This window comes from Rhipicephalus microplus, chromosome 4, assembly GCF_043290135.1.
Source record: "Rhipicephalus microplus isolate Deutch F79 chromosome 4, USDA_Rmic, whole genome shotgun sequence".
Lineage (NCBI taxonomy): Eukaryota > Metazoa > Arthropoda > Arachnida > Ixodida > Ixodidae > Rhipicephalus > Rhipicephalus microplus.
The window spans coordinates 19,300,375-19,326,906 of NC_134703.1; the positions used below are offsets into that span (position 1 = coordinate 19,300,375).

Consider the following 26,532-nt stretch of genomic DNA (forward strand, 5'->3'; position numbering starts at 1 on the left):
AAAACTTTTTGGTGACTGTGGAAACATCCTAATATTCACAGGTTGAGTTAATTATTGAATGATACTACAATCCTCGACGACTTTTTTTACAGCGCTGTGAAAGTTACAGAACCAAGTCGCATGCCTGCTGCCACGCCAGAATAATAGTACTTAGGTTAACTTATAACTTTCTAATTTGCCTTGTTGAAATAAACACAGCTCTATTTATTGTGAGGCTGACACAGTTATGGGAACTCGTAAGTAAGATACAGTTATTGTTCACTTTGTAGGAAAGCTTTTCTTTATTTCCGACTTCTCATGCAGCACCACCTTTTCAGCCCACTTGTTTTCCAAGGAATCATGGCGTTCGTGACGTCAGTGTGGCACCACAAACACCCTGTTTAGTAGTCCAAGAAAAATATATTTACTAGGGGCTGTTAGGTAGCAAGTATACTTCTTTACTTAGCGTCTTACAGAATACAACCTGTGCATGCAGAACGTAAACCTTTACCTAACTAAACTGCTTGCCGGATAAGGTTTACATAAGCGGCCCTATCTCGCAAATCCACCTTTGTTTGTAGGAACTGGCAATATACACATTGCACAGACTCCAGCCATTGCATCAAATTAAGCCAAAGTGCGAGTGCCAATAGCAATTACATCGTTTCAACCGGATTACCAAAGCTAGAATGGCCTAGAACATTGAAGCCGTAAACGTGCGAGCCCCCCCCCCCCCCCGACAGGCTGGACACATGGTGCCATCTAGTGGGGCCAATATGAACCAGGCAATTACAAAACTGTTATTGCAGAAACATAGTTCATTATGCCTCTGGTGTAAAAACCTGGCAGCAACGTATCACAATTGAGTTACCTTTTTCATCGTTTTCACATCAAAAACATTAAGCGTAAGCCAACGTGTTCATGATTGTGGTTGAACGAAGTGTCACAACACGACGACACCATCATGTCGGTAACTTTGTATATATACATGCGAGAACACTGCACATGATAAAAATGGCTTGCTATTTTGTCACAGTGGTGATTCAATCCTATCTAAGTTAATTATGATTTAAATGCAGTTAGCATCACCAGTTATGGTTTGCAAAAAGGCACAAGTATACATTTATGTACATACATAACGGCTTACATACGAGATCTAAAACCTCGAAAAAAATGCGTTCCGGTCAGGCGGTAAATTCAAACCTGTATCCGGTAACACGTTAACGTAAAGAAGTATACGTACAAGCCAAAAGCCCCTACTCTTAATAGGACACTATAATGTACACCGAACAACTGAAATGTTTGCTTCGTCCATATTTTTTTGCATATGTTTTCCTAAACGCATTAACGATGAAAGCAAGCAGTACCGAAGGCAACCGCAAGCTGCCATACTACTTGCCCAGCTACCTAAATGTGTGGAAGCCCTCTTTAGCCTTCACTCTAATGTCAAAATAAGTTGTCGCCGAGCATAGCATCTTTTTTTTTCTTTTCCAGTGCTAACTATGAAAAAACAAATAAACACCAATATCCCAGGTATAATAGCTAGACATAGTTTATTTACAGAGGACAGTCATAGATATAGATGCTCTTGTCTTCGGAAACTGAGACCAAGCGGTTCCCCATGGTGTTGTACTTGGTGCACCAGACCTGATCAGTGTGCTCACTGAATGTGTGGACGCACTCCTTTGCCGGCAGGTCCCATACTTTCACAGTCCGATCTGACGAACTGCAAGTTGGAAAGAAAAAACTTCACAAGGCGAACTGTCCTTCAGCACTGTTCGTAGTCGAGCAAGATACAAGATTATTAAGTGATGTAGTACGTAGCTTAGATGACACAAACTAGCTTCCAAATAAACCCAGTCCTTTACATGAGCACAAAATCAAACTTGGTTATCAGAACTCAAGCATCCGTATGAACAGTGTTTGTATGTGTGCCACCATTTGTGAATGAAAGGTGGCCAACAGCAGCTGCACTCGGCAAGGAAGAAAACATTAGAAATAGTCACAAAATGCTGAAAACTGCGATGAGCACTCAAGCTTACTTTAAAATCGAATTAAGATACTTTAAAGGCAACATTTATTAATCCTCATTTGTGAGAAGCGCCCACATATGCAAGACTACCAAGCAACATAAACATCTCGAGTTTCCAAATTTGGTGTCAACGGTCCTTCAAGTTTTTTATAGTCCTTGTATTCTAAGCTATTTAATTTCTAGTTGAACACTATCTGCCATGAAATCTATCTTCTGCCACTATGAATTACACGTGGAAGCGAAATTTTATCGTAGCTGGCCTCTCTTGTTCCCCTGAATCCAGTACAGGCTATAACTTACTGGGCCACACTTACCTCGATGCAAAGTGAGTGTTGTCAGAGCAGAAGGTCACATGCAGCACCCAGGAGCCATGGCCAGAAAGCGTGGTCACAAGACCAGCATGTTGGCTGGAAGAGACGTAAGCAAAAGTATACACACTATCTGGAGGATAACAATGCACATAAAAACTGTTCACTGCTACTGCTAGAATATGGGATGCAATGAAAAGTTCTCTGCGTTATTTCTTTCTCCTGAGCAAATGATCTAGTTCCACTTCCAATCTATGCTACAAGCATTTATTGCCCGCATTAAATATATGCCAGGTATACACGACCCTTCTGGCTAAACCATTGGCTGTGACATTGAAACGCAGTGCAGAAATGATACTGCCATTTTGCTCAGCCAATATCAACACACTGTTAGTCTTGCATCAGAGCAGATGAGAGTTGCGATTAATTCGGGGTCAATTCAAAGAAATATGGCACCAACAACAGCACTTAGCAGCACAGCAGTACACCACAATACACCCCTTCTGTGTGAATTTCGAATAAGAGTTTGTGCAGCATTCAGAATACTGGGCATTGCAATGGTGTAATATTTAAGGCATGTTGGAAGTGGAAAGTACTATGATCATTCATTGTAGGCTATCGCGTTCAGCTAATGTCCTTGGGGAACGCCGAAATGGGCTTTTTTTGGTACGACATGCTCTAAGTTAAATGCACGCATGGCCCCAAAGAGCATTGGTGTGATTTAGCAGCTGTTTCAGAATATAATTTACAATAGGGCACCCACAACAAGGGAGTCCTTTCAGAAGGGTGTTTACTGGTTGTGGGTGCCTAGACTAACAGGTAACATCCAACATGTGCAATGAATAGAAAAGTAAGAAAATAGCTTTCACTAGACTTGTGCAAATATTCAAACACTTTAAATATTTGGACAAATAACACAGTGTTCGAATTAACTTTGATACGAATTTAAACTATTGAAAATTTCAAGGTATTCGCAATGAACAAATAGGTGTATATTAGTCCGCCTGTAACCACCTGTAAAGGTGGTTTCACTCAAGTTTAGGGGTGCTAAACCGTGAAAGCAGCTGTTTAAAAAAAAAAAAATCAGCTCAGCCGCGAAGCCTCATTTCAAATTTAAAGGGGCACTGCAAGACGTTTTTGACCATGGTCAGAAAATGCTGCCGATTGGTAGTCGAGGTCACCAATGTTATAGCGCAGGACGCCAACTGCAAATTAAGACATATTCTCAAAGTCGGCTAAAGATTGCTCTCTTCTCTCAGCAAGGGACACCACAATCTCAAAAATCACTCGTGACAGCCATTGTATCAACCATTGGCTGATTTGAGCATGGCACGCTCAATCGTTACTGGGGCCTCTGCAACAGGCCTCTACTTTTCCACAAGTACATGAGTGATCACGCTGAAAAGCCGCGTATTCGAGGGGAAAAAAACAGAGAAACTGTGCTGAAGGTCATTCGGAACGGGTGACATATTTTCTTTCGCCCAGCCACCCTTGCCTGTTTAGCTTTCAGTGCTTTTGTGGAAATGAGAATAGATACTGCAATTGCAACTTGCGACAAATCTTTGCAACATCGCTCATACTGGACAGATTCTAAAAATTTTTTTGGTGGTGAATTTATGAGGCAATAAGCTTCCTTAGTGAACTCATTCCATGTCTACTTGAAAAGGTATTGCAGGGCCACTTTAAATGAGAATGTTACACTAGAATCGATTTATCACTTTTTTAAGATAAAAAGCTTGTTCTGATGGCTTAATGCTCAGAGTATAATAAATTTAAAATGTTACGTATTTTACAGGTTATCACTTGAACCCTACCAAAAGCCAAATCCTGCTACTACTCAAAGTTGTTTCGACTTTTTTTGAATGAAAAAAACAAGGAAGTTTGCATGGAGGCCTTATTTTAATTCTTAAAAAAATATTGTGCAGCTTATTTAGGTCATAATAAATATTCCCATTTTGCTTTGTGTGTCATTTATATACTATTCGAATTTGCTTCAAAATTATTTGACCAAATCACTATTCTGTTCGAATTCGCTTTGAACTCATAATCCATTATTCGCACAAGTCTAGTTCTCATTCTAGTATACTGCACTTCTGTTAAAAGAAAAAAAGAGCACTGCTTACACGTCATAAACCTTGATGTGGCAATCATCAGAAGCAGTAACTAGCATCTGAGAGTCTGGCGAGAATGTTAATGACCTGATAGGCATGGCATGACCTGGAATTGGAGGAAGAGCATAGGCAAAGAACAATGTAAGCGTAATCACCCGCTAAGTAAGCGAACTATCTTCGCAACCAACAAATGTAGCACAATACAAATACATATACCAATACCGCAGTACACATGCAGCAATGCTACAGACATCATGCTTCTTCAATGCACTAGCAAGTCGTAAGAGATGACCTCCACAGAAAAAAACGCCAGGCCTGAGTGGAAGGCGCAGCACAGTCACAGGAAAAGCTAGAAGAGCAGCCTTTCAAAGCCTTTTCTGAACACTCATTGGGTAACTGCTGCAAGCACACTTGCTTGATGCCCACCGTGGCATTATTAATAAAAATTTTAGGGTAGTAAATCAACATTCGCTAAACTATTGCGAGGAATTTTGTGCAAATTGTTCATGCAGTGGCGGACGACAAAGAACCATGCCTGAAGTGGGTATGCACCACAGTTATGCACCATAGCTGCACCATAGCTGCATAGTATGCACTATAGCTGAACAAAAACAAGCTTTTGTAACATAGAACGTACCACTCTTTACGCTATCTGCATTGTGCAATGACTGGTTGTTCATTCGCTGTTTTAAAACGCCTTATAAGTCGTATTAATGCACTTGCTTTCTCGACATCAAGCCTACTTAAGGCAAGTTTGCCAACGAGTCCCAAGCACCGGCGTGGCTCAATGATGGAATTCTGGGCTGGCACCGAGCGGACATGGATTCGAGCCCCACTGTGTCATTGGTACTAGTTTTTTTTTTTTCTAATTTCACGCAATGTGGTTACGGACACCGGCAGTGGACAACTTCAGCGCTGCGTGAGACCCGAGTTGTGATGTAAAAACACAAATACTTGTCAACTCCAATTGAAGGCCATCCCTTTGCAAACAAGACCATCACTTGCACATACAGAAGAAATTGGGTATTTTTTCCTAAAGGAAGTGGCTCGCAAGGATAACATGAGGATATAGAAAATTCCTTTTGAGACAAGCGTGTTTTCCACTACTGCCAGTAAATGTGCAGAGATGAAAAATTTGTGTGTCGATGGAGCAGACGTTTCAAAAAGCGGACTTCAAGGCTGTAAGAAGACAAGTCCCCTTTTAAGAACTTCTGTTCTATCGACACCCCATGTTTACCATTTTTTCATCTCTTCTCAACTTCTGCTTTTTTTGGGATTTCCACAGACTGTATCACAGTTTATAATTTTTGCTTGTTTTGCACTCATAATAAATTGCAAATCTCCTTTGTTTTCATCTGTTTTCTTTAGCATAAACCATGCATAAACTGCATGATATTTAATAATGCCTAGAACAATAGTCATTACCATAATTCAGTGATACCAAACATTTGGCAGAGCTAAAAGAATATTTGCTCCTTTCATTCTATTAGCATGTGTGTTCATTGATTCACTGCTGGAGGTACTCAATAGGTAGGACGCAAATGAGCTGACTGCAATCTAACAACTATGCTGGTTTTCTACTTTAACCTTACTCCAATGCCTGTTAGTCATGTAAATAAAATAAAACTTGAGAAGTCAGAAACTTGCTATTGAACTCTTTCCAGGAATGCAATCCAACACCAATTTTTTCAAAAAGAAATGATGAAAAGTTTATGGTAAACGTCCTCTTAGGCTGAATTTGATGAGTGCTTTTCCTCAAAGAGTTTTTCGTGCCTCATAAGAAGCTTCAGAGAATACAACTTTAAATACTAATATATTTTGCAGAAGGTAGGTCCCATGCACTTCATTATGAAAACACCTTGTGCACGGTCCATTGTACAGACAGTTGACAATCATCACAACCCCACGTTCTCCGCTGTATCCGAATTTCTTAAAAAGTATTTTACCATCCAAAGCGATGGGTTCACAACTAAACACTTAAAGCTAAAGGTGTTATTGTGTGTTTTTAGCAATGAGTAATATGTTAGCGAAACTATCATTAAAAATAATCACTTCCCTAGCACTCCGTACATATGGTTAACCAGCGGGAGCTGAAATGTGCGGCCTCGGTGTTTACCAGTGGATTAAATCCGACATGGCACTGAGGCGTTTCACAATTACTGGTTACACGTTGATGCTTCTGAGAATAGACACGCCTTTCACTCAGGTTTACAACAGTGTTTATTTTTCACATGCCCCATGATCACGGTTATGGAGGAATGTAATGAGCGGTTAAATGCATTTTGCAGTGCGTCATTCACAATGGTTTTTCTCGAATTACAGGCGGTCACAGGTGTCGCAGCCAAATCCAATGTGCTGCTGGAGAAACTCCCGCCAAAAGCAGCGTTCGCTCCGGCGATCGCGCTTCCACAATCATCACATTCGACGCCGCAATGCCGCGTTGTTGCAGGCATCTGACATCCCAAGCCAACTCGGCGGGGAGGTCTCAGGAGAAACTGTTGTGCCGGGACTCAGCGTCATGGCTGCGACGACGTCACTCACATCGCAGCCAATAGCGCACATGATTGGGAACGACGTAACTGATAACACAACAAATGAAGAACGCTCATGACACCGCTGCCAAACAGATTTTCATTTCTTCTAGCCATATACAGCTTTTACTGTAAAAATGATAGGAAGTGTGCCAGGAGAACATCACCCTGGTAGCTTGTTGCAAGTGACAATAGGTCAAAATTTAGATGATTGATTGATTTGTGGGGTTTAACGTCCCAAAACCACTTCTGATTATGAGAGACGCCGTAGTGGAGGGCTCCGGAAATTTTGACCACCTGGGGTTCTTTAACGTGCACTCAAATCTGAGTACACGGGCCTACAACATTTCCGCCTCCATCAGAAATGCAGCCGCCGCAGCCGGGAATCGAACCCGCGACCTGCGGGTCAGCAGCCGAGTACCTTAGCCACTAGACCACCGCGGCGGGGCGTCAAAATTTAGATGAGCATACAATCCACTACAACGATAAACTTCTTTCAGTTGCTTTCTTGAAGGCTCGACTGCTCTCTTGAAAATTCTCCGGCACACATAATAAACTAGAAAATAATAATAATCTTCGCAGCCCGATTTCTCGCACATTGTTTACTCCCACATTGCATAGGTGGTGCTTTAATTCTTATGTTCACAAGGTCCCCTATTTCTCTTGCACTTACACCTCATTTCAGAACAAATTCAATAATGACACATTGCCTAATATTCACCAAGTCATTACCTTTAATGACACAAAAACATTGCTGTCAACAAAAAAAAATCACCTTCGAGTGTGTGCACCAGTTTTCCTGTGGAAATGTCAAACACATTGATGATGCCATCAATGGCACCGCTTGCAATGTACTTTCCATCTGGACTCTGCGAGAAAAAATTGAGCACGAAATGAGTCGAGAAAATGATGCCTGCTAACAAAAAAGACACGGAAGTATACACCAATCAAAGTTTTTGCACTATACAAAAAAATCGTGCAGCTTCTGCTCATATGTGCAGTATTGGCCGTACACCTGCCTGTACACGGAATATGATGCACAATTATTTCTTACAACGAAGCTTTGTTTCTGTGATCTGTCATCAAGGCAGTGACCAGTCTGGCATACACAAGTGACCTTGGCATACACAAGTTGCATTTTGTATACTGCTATAAAAACAGAAAAGGCACGCCCGTGTGGAAAACTGACAGCCCACGAGCACAGTAGATCAAGCTGCACCACAATGCTACCCTCCCAACCATGTTGGTGGAGTCCAAAAAAAAAAAAAGGGGGCTTCAGTATAAAGCGATAACATCATTTTCACAAAGGCCTCCCATTGGTACTATGGTGTAAATATAAATTTGGGAGGTACTAAACAGTTCTTATGAATACATCATAGATCTTCAATCACCATTATCATCAAAAAATGTGCATACACATAATGTTGTCATTAAAAAATGGCCTGAATGAGTAAGAATATAAGGCAGAGTTGGTGCCCCTTCTTTAAGGTTGCAGACTGGTCTTTGGGACTAAAAAGTGACAATAAAATTCATTTTTTCAAATTGACATATTTTGTTTTTGCAAGTATTTTTCTATCTCTCTGTAAATTTTCAAGCACCAGGAAGTGGTAATTTTATTTTAATGTCATTCTAACTGTCCAGATACTTAGTGCTGTTAAGAGGCATAATCTTAAAAAAATGGGGAACTGACTTTGAGGCTTCTTTATAATTTGCCGGCACCTGTGTTAGAAGCTCTGCTACGAATTTATGAGCACCTTTATGAGGATTTCAAACATGCGCACCATGATTGTTGCTTTCTGAAGAAGCTGGGTGTTCTCAGTTTTTTCCATTTTTCTCAAAAAATTAAATCTACGACTGTTCGATTTTGAGGCCTCAATAACTCTGCAGCTAGGGCAGGTACAACAATAATTCTTTTTGCAATGGAAACCTGTATGTGTGTAGAATGCAAGTATAGGAGCAGAATTTAGAGCACAAGCCTTTTAAATTAATTACTCATTAAAATTGTAACACAATTCCAATGGCTTCTGAAAATGGATAGTTCATTTTACTGTAAAATAACCAAGAAAGGCCTAAAAACAAAAAGCTCTTGTATACTTTCAATCTATATCATTATGTATGTTGGCATATCTTAAATACCAGTTTTAATTAAGTACTTTTTTTTCTATGGCGGCCTTAAACAATAGGGGGTGAGCTTATTAAATTTGGGAATAAGATGAGTTACAGGAAACCTAAATATATATTTGAAATCAGCAGAAAAAACTGCATGATTCTGTGCAGTTTGACCAAGATCACCAAAGAAATGAGCAAAAGAATGTCTAAGACCAGTCTGCCCCTTAAATGATTTGGGGAGGAGGGGGGCAGCTCTCCCACTGTATGCAAGCTCATGTACACCATGCTTTATTTGCCCAACGGTCTCAAACATCTCACATTTAGGAACATTAATCTTCCCTGCATGCTGTCAATTTGAACACAAGAACAGAGAATGACTCACAAAAGCTATGCTGAGTGTGAACTTCCCCGTGGTGTCAAGCGATGATTCTAACTTGCAGGACTCGATGCCATAGAGGTTTATCTTGCCCGAATGGGAGCCAGACGCCAGAAACCGTGAGTCGGGTGAGAATGTTACAGACCAAGCATCAACTGGACAAAAAAAAAAAGCAAGCATTTATTATCACATATATAGCAACACAATTAATTATGTATTAGTGGAAATAAAAACCTTTATTGTTATTATTATATTTATTTATTTATTTTCAAATACTGCAGCCCAATACAGGGCTATTGCAGGAGTGGGGTACATTTACATGAACAAAATACACTGATTACAAGGTTGACATCAATAAAAAAAAATATTTATTATAACAGTGCGTCTACAACTTCCGACAACGATAATTCACGAATACTACCGGGTAAGTCATTTCACATTTCAATATCTCTAGGAAAAAAAAAACTGTTCTTGAAAATGTTCGTGTGTGTAAAGAAAAGCTTTAAGTTGAGGCTGTGGTAACGTCTAGTTGAAAGAGTATCAGCATATGAGATGTAATCATCTGAAGATAGTCGACAAGATGAGTGAAGAAATGAATGCAATAGCTTCAAAGAATCGGTATCCCGTCTGGTGGATAGGAGAGAGAGTTTCAAGGCAGTCATTGCTGATGAAGGTGAAAAGTTATGATCGTAGGGATGGCAAATGAAACGAACCGCCTTCCTTTGAACAGATTTCATTTTGTTGATGTCGCATGTTATATACGGGTTCCAGACACAAGAAGCATATTCTAGTATAGGGCGTATGAGCATTTTATACAACAGTAACTTGGTGCATTTCGGAGATTTAGATTACGTACGACGCAGGTAACCTAATTTTTTCAGTGCTTTGAATGTGATGTAATCAATATGCCGCGACCAATGTAAGTTGTGTGATAAGATGACCCCAAGGTATTTATACTCTTGTGCCCGGGGAATTATTGTGTTCTCGGAAGTGTAATCATGCAGCAACAGAGAACGGCTGTTAGTGAATGATACCACTACAGTTTTCTGAAAATTAATGTATCTGCCAAAGCCTGCACCATGTGCAAAAGCTGGTTAAGGAATCCTGAAGTAAGGCATGATCGCTAGAAGAAGAAATTACTTGATATAAAATGCAGTCGTCGGCATAAAGACGGACCTGAAACTTCGAATTGTTCGGAAGGTCATTTATAAATATTAAAAATAATAAAGGTCCTAGAACGGATCCCTGTAGAACACCCGAAGTTAGTACATCGACAGTTGAGGACGAAGTGGAGTGGAATGACACATATTGAGATCAAGATTCAAGAAAGCTAGCTATCCAGTTGGTTAACCGAGGGTTGTTTAAAATAGCATCAATTTTACTTAGCAACTTATTGTGTATAACAGTGTCGAAGGCCTTGGAAAAGTCTATGAATAATGCGTCAATCTGATTGCCAATGTCAAGATTGCTGGATATTGCAAATTCGACCAGTTGTGTTAGTGTGCTGAAACCACGACGAAAGCCATAATGAATGTTCGAGAGTAGGTTATTTGACTCAAGATATTCCGTTATATGATTGTGAAAGACATGCCCAAGCAGTTTACCAAAATTTGAAGTAAGTGATATCGGTCTGTAGTTGGACAGGAGTTGCTTGTTACTAGACTTATGCAAGGGCAAGACTTTGGCTAGTTTCCAGGACTGGGGGAAAGTGCTTGAAAATACAGATTTTCGAAAAATGATTGACAAATAATGTGCACACCACAGAGAGTATCGTACAAGAAAGCTGTTTGGAATGTCGTCAGGACCAGTGCACTTTTTTGTGTCTAACTTAAGTATCCTGTTAAGGATGCCGTTCTCATTAATCAACACATCATCAATAGCAAGCTCAGGATTAGGGCTTCTGAATACTGGGAGAGAACTGTTGTCATGTGTGAATACAGACTGAAAGTAGACATTGAAAGCGTTAGCTATTTCAATGTCCACTATAGCTAAATTACAATGAAACCGACTGACATAGAAGCTAAAGAATGTTTAGGGGCCGTATTAGTGCTCTTGAACTCTACTTTAGTAATTCTGGTACAACAATAAAGAAATTAGGGTGAATGAAAAGACAACATGGCACTGGTAGGAACAGAGCCTACATGTTATCCATAGAATTCGGTCTTTACCAGTTTTCGTCCACTTCAATTTCTTATATTTACATTAAAATACCACTGCCTCTATAGTTTCCTTGGCTGTTACTTTCATTAGATGGCACTTAACAAAGAAAAAGAGACCATGATGAATTTTCCTTTCTTTGTTCCTATTGCCATGCCCGTTTCTTGATTTATTTTTATGTATTGGAGGTCCCACAGTCCTTGGACTATGGGACCCTAGTCTGTAAAGCATTTTCCTTCATTTTATGTATCACTACTTTGCTAATAACAAACTTCCGACTTCCAACTTCAATCACAAAGGTCGTTAGTGATGCTCAATGCAGACAGCGTCACAATTTTCTGGAAGCTTCGCAATTGTCCGAGATCATTCTCTTATAAGTAAGCACAGAATATGAATAGTTAAGCTTTTTGAAGAGCTTTTGCAAGCAGTAGCAATAACGCTAATGCAGCGTGCATAAATGCCATCGTGCCTTACCACAGATCAGATTAAACAACGGCTGACGCTCTGTACACCACTAACAGTTTACAGTGTGTATCGCTTGTAATATGACTTTTAATTTTCCGGGCAGAAGTTCAACCAAATAAAAAGTTTGATCACGAAGCCAATGAATGCTGCCTTCTTCAGCATCATAACCACTTGACAATATGTAGCTGCACCTATTTCATGCCTGTCATAAGAAGACACATAGTCGTCAAAGTTATTATCGTTTGCAAAGCATTTTTTTCCCTTAGTAATAATTAGCTGACAGGGCATGTTTCATCAGATAGTGAAAAAAAATCCATTCGTGTCCAGAGCAGAAGGCACTGCTACAATAACATTTGCAGCATAAAACCAGTGCATTTGGCACAAGCTTCGCCGTGCAGCTTTACCAATGAGTTCCCGCTTAATGTTCATTTTGATTTAGAGAATTAGAGCCACCAATACAGTAGCCTCTCCCTAGACAGAAATCTGTTAACAAAAATGCTGTCTAAATGGAACACACCGATTGTTTTCATACCTGAATTCTGACACTCAGTCCGCCTCTCAGTAAACGGAACTTTTGTTAAACGGAACACATTTCTCTGGTTCTTTCAGGCTCCGTTAAATGAGAGTTTACTGTAATTCAGAGCAGCACTTCATGGCTGTTGCTTTGTGTTTGGAAAAAAAATACTCCCAAAAAACTCCGAGTCATCGCTCATGAACATTGCCCTGGTATGACTACAAGTTTCCTACTTAAACAGTGAAAAGCCTGAATATACTGATGGCGAATTCCACTCGTTGAGCGGGAGCAAGTTTTCTTGCTCCGCGGCCAAGAATCTGCATTCCGCTGGTAGATTCGGAGCAAGTTCACGTGTTCCACAGGCAGATTAGGAGCAACCTACTCCGTGACGGAACGTTCCGCATGCTCCGTCTTGTAGAGCCGGATTTCGCCAGAACACTGAGAATGTGCCGCCGCCATTTCCGGTAGAATCAGGCAGCGATGTTGCCTTCAAAGTTTTTTTTCTTTAAGGCGATGCCCTGTGCACTTGTTTACGTTTCTCAAATGGCATTGTTTGATGCTGCTGTATGTGCTGCTGCTGGTTTGCTTCTCGCTTTCACCAACAGTGGGAGCACTAGTTTTGCTTGAAGTAGCAGCAGCCAGGACGATAAGCCGTATGCGCTTTCCCGCTGTGTGCGCGGCCGAAGTGTTGGCACTGTAGCTGGAGATAATCGGCTACGTCGAGGAAGTTTCCGGTACTGGTTTAGAAAGGTATGTACAAACAACTTCCAGCGCGATTTTAGGCGAGTTCCACCCGCAGTTCTGACTTGGCACAATCCGAGTGCTTGCTCCAGGATTTCGGCGGCCGTTCCGGATCTACCAGTGGAATTCGCCATAAGGAAAAGGAAAATTACCTGTACATTTTCTTACCTGGACCTGCATCAATGTTTTTTTTCTCCTCGCCAGTCTCTAAATCCCACAGCTTTATGTTGCTATCTAAGGAGCTTGATGCAGCCACTGTAAGAATAACACATGGAAATATTTTCACTTATAACATGCCTCATCATTTTTTATTTCATAATTCATCATTCTGCCATTTTCATATATATTCTGCTCCATCAATCTTTTTTCTTTATTGTGCCATGCACCTCGAGCTGCGAATAATCCACCACCACTAACTCGACAAATGGTTCTCAATCCAGGTCCATTCTTTAGGTCCACACAGTGAAGGAGCACGCCATTTTTCAACAGATATACACACAGCTCGGTATAATGATTGTAATATCAGCATCATGGGGCACATTTTCATTTGTGGTTTAGCCCAATTGAGATTGTATTTCAAGATTGTCATTGCCTTTCTTCTACAGCCCGTTAAAAGGAGCCAGTCACAATCAAGAAATCATATCCCAGGTGGGCTCGATTGTAATTTAAAGCCATCTTGCAAAAAATTCATACATGCTTCTGTAGTGCTACGCTGCGGTCTTGAACAAGAAAAAAGTGAAATGTCCAAACTTCACATAGACTTTTATGAAAATAGTGAACCGCCGCGTTCACTTGACTAAGCAGCCTATTAGGAACAGATAAGATAATAGGTTGTCGTCACATAGGCAGAGAAATAAGCAATTCAAACAGATATAAATAGGAGGCACTCAAAAACATCCCGTGTCTATGTATTCGCTTCAAGGCACTTCAGTTAGTCGAGAATCATCATGTAACATATATTCCACAGATTAACCACTAAGGTTGAGGGGTGGCGCTAACTTTCCTTTTCTGAGTTCAAGATAGGTTGCATAGTAGGTGATCACGAAAAGGACACTAATACGAAAAATTGCTTAAGGTAGTACACATGTTCAAACCTGATGAAACTAAATAAATAAATTAGTTTTTCATGCTGTTTTAAAATATGCAAACATTTTTTTATGCCTAGGCTGGTTTATGAAATGCACACAACTACATTTCTCATTGTTTTTGGAGACAACAGAAAAAAATACCATGCAGCAGAAACTGTACGCTATGGAAAATCTAGATACTACAATATGCAGTAAGTGCAATGTTGTAAACAGTTTTCAGATTGAATCATAACTATTCATTCTGCAGATGATCAATATTCAATGTTTGTACCATGACTACATGAAGGAAAAACCAAATAAAGTTTTAAAAGCTTGTAATCAGAAAATGAGTTTTCCACTTGCGGCTCTTTGTGGTGCCCAACTTCGGCTTTAAGGTAAAAAAAGGTCATAACAACTCTAGTGGTCTTTGGTTATAAAGTCCAATAAGGTATACAAGAGATCCAGAAACATTTAAAATTTAGCTCACATTCGTTGCACAGATCTAAGCTGAGGATGTGACTTCATAAGACTTCAGTCAGGCTTCACATGCAAAAAGATAGTTGTAGATATCAATAGTATAATAAAGAAAATACTTCTTTTTACAGTTTTTTTTTTGTTCTCCACAGGTCATGTCCCCCTTCAGCTATATATGAGTAAATTACTTATAAAGAGTAAAAAAAAAAGACACTCTTACCATAAGGCGATTGTTATGAAAAAAAAAGACCAAAAAAGAAAATAAATAAATAAAACAGGTGGTGCAACTTGTAGTTTCTGCACCAGCTCACACAAAATTTTGATGGAACCTGTACATGGCTAGTTAATCAATCACTGTTTACAATGGACCATGTTGTACTTCAAATGAGCCACAAATTGAACAATAAGACGAGAAATACTACTGTACCCAAGCAACCCAAATGCAGAAAAATGCAGAAAATCTCACATTTATGGTGCACTGACATTTATGATGTGGTGCAAAGCTGAAAAACAAAAAGCTAGGACATCAACATTTATTTTTTTCTTTCCAGGCATGACTGCCAAACAGCAGAAATACAGTTTTGAAACATCTTGGCAGTGTAAATTTAATGTCTTGTGGAACAGAAAACAAAACTAGAACAATAAATCAATATGAACAGCTCACCTTTGCCGTCGTGAGACACATCAACAGAGAAAACCCCGAGAGCATGGCCCTCAAAAATGTGCTGAAGTACCAGTTTCTCGTCATCACTGGAGAAGCAAGAAAACGATATGCAAGACCCCTATAATTAATTTGACAGTGATCTTTGTTACGTATACACCGTCGTAGAACCTCATAGAAACATTACACCAAATTTGCAGGCCAGCTGCAACTGTTTATACAAGGACATGTTGTCTGATGTGGTTTACATCATATTACTTCAGCGGAAAAGACTACACATGTGTAGGAATATGCTAAATAAACATGAATATTGACATAATTAAACTGTGCAAGCTTGATTTTTAAGCTCGTATGGCTGATTATATAACAAATGAGCTGACACGCAATAGATGTGACATTCTTATCAACATCCTAATAATATACCATAATTGTAGAGCGTATCTGTACCACACTTTCAATTTGTCTTGATTCACGCACGACTACCCTCTACCTTTGCTGTACATTACTTAGCTAAACATACTAAATGAACAAGGTCAGCTTTTCAGGGTATGCGCAAGTACACTTAAGTCACGAACAAGAATGCAAATAGATTTTTGAAAATGTGTTTTACAATCAGACCTGAATAGATGAGAAAATAAGATGCACTAAGATAAACCCAACTATGACAAATCAGCTATGAATCAACAGGTCAACTTGCCACTTCCAGCACTTCACAGTGTCATCAACGGAACCAGTCAAAATGAGGTCACTCCCATCTTTTGGTGACTTCGCCCAAGCGCAGCTCCAGATTGCATCATCGTGAGCTGAAAATTAGTAGAAGCAACTAATTCCTGCGTTCTTTTTTTTTACAACTTTGGAGAAACCAGAAAAATATATATATATATTGCTGGCAACCTCTGGTCAATATATGCAAAGCATTGGCACAGTACATAAAATATTTGAAATCACTCATAATAAATGAGCTTGGTGATCACAATAAACCGTGTGTTGCACTTTCAGAGCTTGAATTTAAATCTACTGTCATGATGTGGGCACATACTTAAAACTGATGGAGGACTTATCACACGAGCTACTCTTATTTTGTTTTTATTTTCACTCAGTGTACAATAAAATCCTTTCAATACATTTTTCATGAGATAACAAAAAAATGCAGTAGCTGGGAACTGTATAACAAAAACAAGTTAAGATTGGAATAAAATTGCTGATAAAATACTAGCGTTGCACATTGCACTACCTTAGAAGCATTTGTTATTCAATTTAGGCTAAGAGAGTCCTTGATGGAAGTGTGGTCTCTCTTTCGTACCACTGTCAAAATCGGGCCCTTTTAGACAATTTTGATAGCCTTGTGGCAGTTGCCACAATTCATTACTAATATACTATTAATTGCCGGAGTTTCATGTTCTAAAACAAGTATATGATTACGAGGTATGCCACAGTGAAGGGTTTCAGAAATTTCGACTACCTGGGGTTCTTTACTGTGGACTTCAATCTACCTACACGCACAAGCCCCCAGCACATTTTTCTCCACCAAAAATGTGGCTGCTGCAGCGGAGATTCGATCCTGTGACCATCAGGTCAACAGTAGGGCACTATAACCAGTAGACCACCGTGGCAGGTTGCCACAACCCACTGACATGCCACATCAGCACATCTATAGTGCAGTGACAGTTCACAATCCATCGCAGAAAAACATTGCGGGAACGATGTGCGAAAATGGGATTTCAGTACAAACATGCCTGTAGATTCCTTGCTGGGACTAGATGTAGAGATGTTACATACATCAAAATGCGCATGTGAGGAATGTATAAGGGGGTTCTTTTATACATGGTCAGTTTTGAATGTAAACATTCGACAGAAGTCTGTCTGGTTGGGTATGACACTGAGAGATAATTTAGACTCCGACCAAAAGTTTTGAAGAAACCCGACGTTTTGAAACCGACTTGATTCCCTCTTCAGGGGTGACTACGTAGCAGCGGCTTCTTCAAAGCACTCGCGGTGCGGATAATGAACCCCCCCCCCTCACTCTCTCGTTTTGCCATGGAGCGCAGTCCATGTGTATACACTGCGGGAAGGGTTCCGATAGAGCGGTCGATATGGGCTGCCCTCTCAACCGCTCTCTCGGAACCCTTCCCCCAATGTATGCACATGCTCTTCACGGCAAAACAAAAGAGAGAGAGGGGTCATTATCCTCCCCGCGAGTGCTTTGAAGACGCCGCTGCTACGTAGTCCCCGCTGCTACGTAGTCCCCGCAGTCACCCCTGAAGAAGGAACCAAGTCGGTTTGGAAACGTCGGGTTTCTTCAAAACTTTTGGTTGGAGCCTAAATCATCTCCCATGGTCAGTTTTCCATAGAAATAGAAGCTGCTAGAAGTAGATACTTTACTCCTTAATTCCATCACTCTGTGTGCACTATGAAAGATATTTCATCTCATTTTAGCATTTGATTTTCAAGCACAGAAAGTTGGGTGTGTTTGTAGTGATCCGTAATGGTAATTGGGAGTGCAAAACACTTCCACGCATATCAACAAATGTCATCGTAGCAACGCTTACGAGAAGCTTCTCTTTTGCACACCTAGGTATCATCATGCATTTGATTTATTCCAAACTTAGTGGCATAACTCTAGACATGTGTATAATTTGTGGATGCTATCCACTTTGGTTGACAGATGTGGTTGATATTACTGGTATACTTTTTTTGCATCATAGTTGAAAGCTAGAGGCTTTTATTGGGTTGCCTTGCAACTTTTACGTCATTTTGTTATAATGTAAAGAATCTAAATGTCTTGTTTCATAGGTGCAAATTTCAGTCTGCTTATTTTAGCGATTGCCAAATGTGAGCATCTCAGCATTCTAAATGCATAAGAGCAGAAAGACTTTTTGAAAAATCCTATGCTACACTAGAAATCGTGAAGTATCATACAAATACTGATTTAACACAATTTTTCCAGGTGTGCTTATCAATGAGCAAGATAGAAGCAAATGAAATATCAACTAATAAAGAGAAAGAAGCTACCCTCATGGTTTACTGGAGTAAAACACCAAATACTATGGTTTTTCCTTATTTGAATACAATTTCTTTCTTTCCAAGAAGCAAACGCTTTTAGCTCTGATGGCCTTGAAAAACGTGCCCAAGCAACATATCTTAAACTGGAAACAACAGCTCACACATTTTCATCATGGAAAATATTATATTACAAAACGAATCCAGCATGGAAAATTTAACTGAAATTTTTCACAGAGGAGCACAGCAGTGCCAGCCTCTTCAAACTGCGTTGTGAACATGTTTGAGGGAGCTTAGAATTCCTGTGTCAATTGGCCCGTTCAGTACAACACTTTGATGTGCGGAAAAAACCCAAACTACCGAAGCAACTAATTCAGCAACAATTTTTTCTACTAGCCCCGCCGCGGTGGTCTAGTGGCTAAGGTACTCGGCTGCTGACCCGCAGGTTGCGGGATCGAATTCCGGCTGTGGCGACTGCATTTCCAATGGAGGCGGAAATGTAGGCCCGTGTGCTCAGATTTGGGTGCACGTTAAAAAACCCCAGGTGGTCGAAATTTCCGGAGCCCTCCACTACGTCATCCCTCATAATCATATCGTGGTTTTGGAACGTTTAACCCCCCAAATCAAATCAGTCAATTAATTTTCTCTACTACAAATTTATTGTTTGTCAAAATTTTCATTTAAGCGCATTCCAACAATGCCTGTTCATTCAACATTTGCTTTCAGTACAAGAATAAAAAAGAAAGGCGAGAATTTTTCCAAACCACTCACCCAGATCTTGCTTCATAAACACAGAATACTGAAATCAAGATTAGTAAAAAGTGACGCATGTCAGATTTTGAATGTAATCCTCAAGTGTACAAGTCATCAAACAACCGAAGGCTCAATTGCAACTTGATTCTCACTAAGCCACCATTTAGTACAGAAGACAAAATATGTTCAAAAGGTCACAGCCAAGATGCAATATTGAATGGGTGCAGCTACAATTCCATTTCATTTAAAGGAATCACTGCCACTGGCTAATTTATGCCAACTACAGGATGAAGGTTTCTCTTGGCAAATGCATAACTGCTCCCATCCAGTGTAAGATGATTTCAATTTATGGCTCCAAACCTTATAACGTCATTACACAATCTAATCTTCCATTGTCTCTGAACATGTTTCTCTTTCCCACGCACTTATTTTTATTAAGTGAATTGCTTGCCATTTGCTCCATATCCTACACCACTAGCCCGACACCCACTTTTTTTTTGTACAAGAACGATGTTGCGAGTCACCGATCCTTCCTCATTCACACCGCCATTATTAAAGAAGCCTCATTTCAAATATAATCTGAAGACTGGTAGTGGTAAGGTTCTTTGTAAAGATTTCTTCACAGCCTTCTTTGCCTAACACCACAGTAGAGTTGAAATCCCTACTGCCTTTTTTTTTCTACTATTTGCTCTGCTCTTGAAGCAAAGTGCACTTCCAGTGGATATATTGCCTATTCTTCATTAGCTGACTTGGAGACCACAAGGTAAGTGATGTTGCAAGTAGTAGGCCTCATGTATAGGCATTCGTGCAATTGACCGCAATTTTCTCTTTGTATATGTGTGTGTATATATCAACAAAATTCAGCTTCTCAGGAACAACTTAGGCATATCAACTGTGGTAGTTCGTTTCACTGTACCTTTGAGTTTTCATGTTACAGATGTTTGGTCAATGCCATCTGAATGCACTAGTTATATACTTTAAATTGTATTAACATAGTATGAACAATCCTTGAAAAGGGGGTGTGACAGGAGCCAACTGCCTAACTCAGCATGTGCGTATGCTTTGCACACATACACGCGCATAGGCATGCACGCCGAAACATTGACTCCAGCGACATCTCCTGGTAATGTTTGTTAAACGAGGCCAACAACATATTTCACGGTACTCATTTCCTTTAGCACAACGAAAACCTTACCAGTCAGAGTGTCTAATCACGCAACAATAACACGGGAAACCCTATGAAACATCATGAAACATCATAAAAATTTTTCCATCCGCAGTGACTATGAAGTCATTTGTACACAACACATGCCACAAACGGTTAGAAATCTGAGCAAAAGGAACTCATATTTGTGTGCACCAGTTTTGCTGCACATGCGCTGCAGCTCAACATGTTTAACAAGTTGCAGGAAAGGCAGCAGGAGTGCTCAACGTGCAACTACTTTTACCTCGTAAATAGCACAGAATATAGAGAGGATCTACAATAATATATACATACTAATCTTGAGCACTAATTATGGTGCACATAACAACATCAGGTTAGGTACAGTAAAGTGAACGACTTCGTAATCCAGCCTCAGACCTGTTCTGGTAAGCTGCGTGACATGCAAAATATTTGTTACTTTTACACGTGATCTCAAAATATAGGTCCTACACAGATCATGAAAAGGATGCTTAAATGTGTCACTACAAGTCACGGTGTTTTCATTTCAGCTATTACAAGCTCTTACAAGTTGTAAGTCCTTTTAAAGTGCGCTACAATTACAGGTATGCTTGGTTATCAACCAGCGGGTTATCGCCAGTTTAGCACGTCAACACCTCGCTTAGCCAGAGACAACCACTCGCACCATTGTTTTTTCACCCGCCTTGACACAACTTTGTTACAATTCTTTAAAAACCTTATCTCATGTTTCAATAAACCCAGTTCATAGAGCTTGTAGTGCCGTCCTTGTTCGGGGAGTCATTTCTAACCTGGCGTACCTCACAAATGTAGCACAGTTTAACGAACACGTGAAACTAACTAGCCCAATACCCATTCACCCCCTATTTAAGGATCTTTCGACTCTTCAAACCTCTATTTCACCCGGGACTTCTGCCTTGTTTCAATGTTAGGACCCGCGGTTAGAACACACTCATATTCCAGCAATTTTCTTATTATAATTAATTTATTAAAACCCATCACAGTATGGAATATGTTTGAGGCATGTGCCACAACTTGAGCTACTATTCACGTAAAAGTTTCTTGCCACTAAAATTTTTCATACTCTCACCATTTCATTACATCTTCCAGCAACATTGCTCAACACAGCATGTAAACATAGAAGTTTTCATTTACGGAATGATAAATTTATTGTACACAGTGTATTCACGATATGTAACAAGCATCACAACAAGGTGTCCAGGTAACAGTAAATAAATAGATGGCTGAGAATAGAATACACAGCTTATACATGGCTTAACATTGGGGCCAATAAAGCTAATATTGAATGGGAAAAAATAGTGCATAACTCTATCAGGCATTTTCATCAAGCCTGGCATCACAGTTGTCCTGAGCGAGCAGAGAATTGACAAGGATATCTAACAACTGGTAAACTAGACATTTGTTCAGGTCTCGAATCTGTATGGACTTAGCGAGTGTCCTTGCTGCCTTGCACACATTGTCCACACCAAAAACAAGCTGTGCCCATACAGGCACAGCCTTTACCAGACCCCTGGCAAGCTGTGCCTCCCCAAATAACCGTGCAATGACTTCGGAGCCCCACAACTGTTCGTGCAACCTGTGCAAATAAAAAGTGCAATTGGCCACCCCAAAGAGTTCAGTTAGCTGATCCCTCAGAGACGTTTCGAGTGCCCTGCCCATTAAGAGTTCAACAAACAGTACAAGCTTAGCTGACTTGCAGGCGTGGCCGTCGTCGAGGGAGTCCGCCACTAAATCAACTACTGAAGCAAACAGTGGAATGTCTATATGGAGGGACTCTACGACCCGCTCCATCGGCGTCTGTGGAACATTGCCTCGCCACAATGGCACAATGTCTGCCTCCATTGGCGGGAAGTGAACTTCAGGGGTCGGCACTTCCTGGGTGCTCTTGTATGATGCAGTGCTTGGCGACCGGTCCTGAGGCAGAGATAAAAAGCTTGGGGTGAGCGGCGGTGAGAATTCAGGCGATGATGCCTGGTCAAAGTTGTCAATGAAATTAAACATGCACTGCTGCAGCTGCTGACGATGGTTCTCTTCAGCAAACGAGTACTCAAGATCACTGGGAAGGTAGTCAGACATCAACACCATGCTGCCTTCCAAAGGTGAAAGCGGGCTTAAGGAACTGTGGTCATCTCCTGGCAGAGCGGTTTTGAGCAATTCTAATGTGCTCTTGACTCCTTGCTTCAAGACTCTGTCTAAACGACTCGACGAAGTTTGTCGCCGCATCGGAGTCGCCTGTTGCTCTTCTGCGTCATCAGAAAAATCTAGGAACTTGTGAAACTCCTTGCTGTTTACAATTGCTTCACGACTACAAAGAAGCTTCAGATAGTGCTGCAGAAATACGAGTCGCTCTTGTACATTCTTTTTGTCAGATAACATGCTCCCCAATCCACGGCTAGGGCCACGGATTCCTTTCAGGTGCTTTCTCAACTGTGGGTTGCTTTCAAGGCTTCCCTGCAGTTCCAGAAATTCTCTGAACCTTCTCCATACTTTGCGGACTTCAGTCGAGGGCGCTGTGGAGTCATCGCTGTGCTTGCGAACTTCGTACCTGATGCAGTAAACAGTGTGCACTCCTTTCCCAGGCACAGACCTCGACTCTGTGCGTATTATGCCAATGTCCGAGAACACCAACGACCCCAAGAAAACTTCTGCTTCAACAGCTTTTTCGATATCATTGGCACTAAAGATTTTTATTGAGCAGTCTTGCGTACCAACATAAACAGCTGGGAGAGTTAGGCACTCACTCCCTTTGGCTGAACTGAGACTGGATGAGCTAGATTCCCTATAAGGCAACATAGATTGCTCATCCTGCTTGATACTGGAAGACCGGTCAGTGTTCGCACTCTCTGCGGTAGTACGCGCACCCGTGCTTGAAGGCTCTTGCTTCGCCTTGCACGGACAGTCACCATTACCACACTCCACGCTACTTTGATCGCTATGCTGATCTGCCATATCACCGTTGTTCATGGAAAGTATTTCGGCGTCTTCTTCCATTGAAAGCAGGAAAAGTAACACCCAGTTTAGCCATTCGGGCGTGCACAAGAGGTCGACACCACGAGCGAGGATGTTGTTGGTGAGAATGTCAACCACCAGCGCGTTTGTTGCCGCACTAGCGAGGAGGTGCGGCGGCTCTATGAGCTTTACCAACACCGAAGTGACTCCTCTCAAATATTGCTGCTCCGAGGCTTCGCTCTCGAAGGCAATGTGTTTGAATGAAAATCGCCGCTTGATGGCTTCGCGCCGCATCGCTTCGCACGATTCGTCGCAGCTGTTCCTTTTGGTGCGCTCCACTGCCACGAGGCACGCCCTGTACTTTCTATAGTGAGCTTGCGCCACGGGCAGCATTTTCTCTAGCAGGCTGCACACGTCCAAGGAACCGAGCCGCAGGTAAAGGGCCCGCAACACATCTTCGATAATGTACTCGAGCTCCCGCGGGAAATCCTGATTGCTGCTCACTGCAGCATACCAGGAGTCTATGTAGTGGGTTTTTATGTTGTCCACGAAGGCTTTCACCTCTGCGGTAACGTAGTCCGGCGGACAGCGACGCTCTGCATCGCCGTCTTCGCCTCGAGAAGACAATGTGAGGCAGGTGGGGCCTATTTGCGACTCCGCGCTCGAAGTCTCCTGGCCTGAAAGCACACCGTAAAGGTGACTCACAAATTTCACGGCGCTGTCCGGCAGAATAAAGGCGTTCTCCGGCAGCCGACATTTCGTGGCGCTCCTTCCGGAAAACTTTTCGATCACGCTGTCTAGCTTTCCTTGCAGCACCTTCTTGATGCCGTAGAAGGCTATTATACTACATACTACGCTTCCGAAGAAGGGGTTCCACTTATGACACAGCATCAGACCGAGCACAAGCACAACTAAGCTGAACAGTGTCGAAAGCATCACAGGCCAAAGAGTGACACTTTCCGATCATACTTTCTGAGGGAAGTTAATCTTAGCTTGTTAAGGCAGGGGTGAAATGAAGCTGACAGAGCAGAAGTTTAGGAGGCTATCGACGTACGCCATCTTGCATAACCCGATAATCCGCGATGCTCATTGGCTGCTGGGAATGTACGGAAATCAAACCGGCACTATCGGCTTACCATTTTTGCACTGCAGTAACTCACTGGGTGAGGTAGATCGCGTTGAAGACAGCTAGCTCTCCGGCGAAGCGACCGCTTTTTGTCTATTTCACATTCAATGTTAACAACTTGGTAAACAAACTTTGTTAGTAGCTTCAAAAAACATAACACATGACTCTGGAGAGTATTTGAAACGCTAATATGGCCTTTTCCACTCGTTCACTTCCGGTATATTAGCGTATTTTTCTAAACATTTTTGGAAGAAAACATTCACAATACTACCTTGTAATTAACGTTGTAATCATTTTATATATTTTTTAAAATATTCAAATATATAGTTCATTTTTACTGGGTTATACTAGTTTTGAACGTTACCATTAGTAATGCTGCGATCGCTTCAGTCGCGTCACATGAGTCACGTTTATGGTTCATCCATAGCCTCCTCTATAACTTATATAGGAGGCTATGGTTCATCACTTGTGCCTTGCTGCGTGACGTTAATTATTGCGTCACAAGGTTGCTGCAGGCATAGCAGAGCACAGTTTCCCCATGAGGAGGAAGCGAAGGTTAATCACACCCCTTGCTTAAGTCAATGCATAGGGTAGATTTTAGGTCCCGCACATTCCCCTTTATAAGTTACAGGCCTACGGTTGCAGGTGGAATGCGGTCGCATTTTAGTGCTCTGCAACATGCCTTTTTTTATCGTTACTTCAATGCGTGGTTCATACCAAAACAACTTTTTTGTGCCCTTTAGCAGTGCATGCCAAGAACATAAATATCTTGCCGCGATAAAACGCGGACAAAGGATAAATGCATGCCATAAGCTTCTGCTTTATAACGGTGCTGCGACATATGTGCCACCTCTCTCTACAAAAGAGAAAAAAACTTTTTATAATGCCTTGTCTACTTCGAGTAAAACGATTCGACTACAGAAATAATAATAATAACAAAATTATTGCCCACTTTTCCACCCCTTCAGGCAAAATGTTCATATTACAGTTCTTCCCAGTACTTACGTTTTCCTTTTCTCCGTAGCATTCTGCCATCAATACACTTTTAACAATCTCTCAATTATATTGCGGACATATGCAGCTTTTGATTGTTCTCCATAAAACTCAAGGCTTCATGTGGGCTCATGCCCAAACTTAAATGTCAATCATAAGATCCTTCATTGTTTCCTTAGCTTTCCCACACCATGTGCTTGTCCTTTTTCTTTACTGATCTAGCTTTATAAGTACACGCTCTAAGGCAACCTGATTTCGTGCGAAACAGCTAGTATAAAGAGCAGCAAATACTAAGTGTGTTGTCCCCTGAGGAAACCAATATTCTAGTATTGAAGTGACCATATTTCACAGACTCCAAAGCAGGGCATGCAGGGTAGGCTGGGATGTTGGCGGAATGACGAAAGGAAGAGCACACCACATAGCTGAAACAAGAAATTCCACTTCCACGAAAACAGGCTCATAAATACCTTTTACGTCAATGCATGCATAATGTGCTTCAGCCATGTACACACGCTATCAAACGCTCTCAAGGTATCTCACTTCTGATCCGCACAGATTGAAGTTGCACTTACAGAATCACTACCCCTCTTCTGTATGAAAAAAAGTCCCCTGATATTCCCGTGCCATACTCTGTTTCTTGATTTTTCCCAAGATTTGAAGCTCGGTGAAGCGTGGTAGGCATCCACATAATGAAATATGCACGCTTAAATGCGCCCGATCCTTACTTCTCACAGTAAGAGTGCGCTCCCTCGCTAGATATCATTGACTCGGCGCACCGTCTGGCCAACAGGTTTTTGTGCCCTTTAGGGGTATTTGATAAACCACTTCAGCGGCGCACATGGTGAACCTTTTGGGGCTTTTTTTTTTTTAATACCTGTGCTGCCTTTTTCTTTATACAGCACAGGGCTAGTGATTGTGTCAGGGAAATCACAATTAATCTGTACGAATCAGACGTGCTAGATCTTGAGGGTCCAATAGCCTGTTA

The 26,532-nt window shown here is 41.2% G+C and overlaps 2 protein-coding genes across 2 annotated transcripts; both read right to left on the reverse strand.

Annotated features, from left to right (window-relative positions):
- Positions 1–1,506: 1,506 nt before the first annotated feature.
- Positions 1,507–24,702, reverse strand: LOC119171656 (uncharacterized). The gene is made up of 10 exons (XM_037422445.2): positions 24,565–24,702; positions 19,297–19,324; positions 16,223–16,328; positions 15,529–15,614; positions 13,492–13,578; positions 9,453–9,601; positions 7,737–7,830; positions 4,443–4,536; positions 2,326–2,418; positions 1,507–1,705 (listed from the first exon to the last, which is right to left on the reverse strand). The coding sequence occupies exons 1-10, from the start codon at positions 24,565–24,567 to the stop codon at positions 1,537–1,539; spliced, it is 909 nt and encodes a 302-aa protein (XP_037278342.2). The 5' UTR covers positions 24,568–24,702; the 3' UTR covers positions 1,507–1,536.
- LOC119171655 (uncharacterized) lies at positions 21,603–24,493 on the reverse strand. Its single transcript, XM_037422444.2, has one exon. The coding sequence runs from the start codon at positions 24,362–24,364 to the stop codon at positions 21,791–21,793; it is 2,574 nt and encodes an 857-aa protein (XP_037278341.2). The 5' UTR covers positions 24,365–24,493; the 3' UTR covers positions 21,603–21,790.
- Positions 24,703–26,532: the final 1,830 nt, after the last annotated feature.

What these genes read in the sequence shown, in the direction of transcription:
- LOC119171655 (XM_037422444.2), bottom strand. Translation starts at nt 24,364, where the DNA reads ATGCTTTCGACACTGTTCAGCTTAGTTGTGCTTGTGCTCGGTCTGATG.
- LOC119171656 (XM_037422445.2), bottom strand. An exon ending in ACTGTGAAGTGCTGGAAGTG is followed by an intron (nt 15,615 to 16,222) that starts GCAAGTTGACCT and finishes TTGCTTCTCCAG; the next exon opens with TGATGACGAGAAACTGGTAC. An exon ending in CACATCAAGGTTTATGACGT is followed by an intron (nt 2,419 to 4,442) that starts GTAAGCAGTGCT and finishes CGTCTCTTCCAG; the next exon opens with CCAACATGCTGGTCTTGTGA.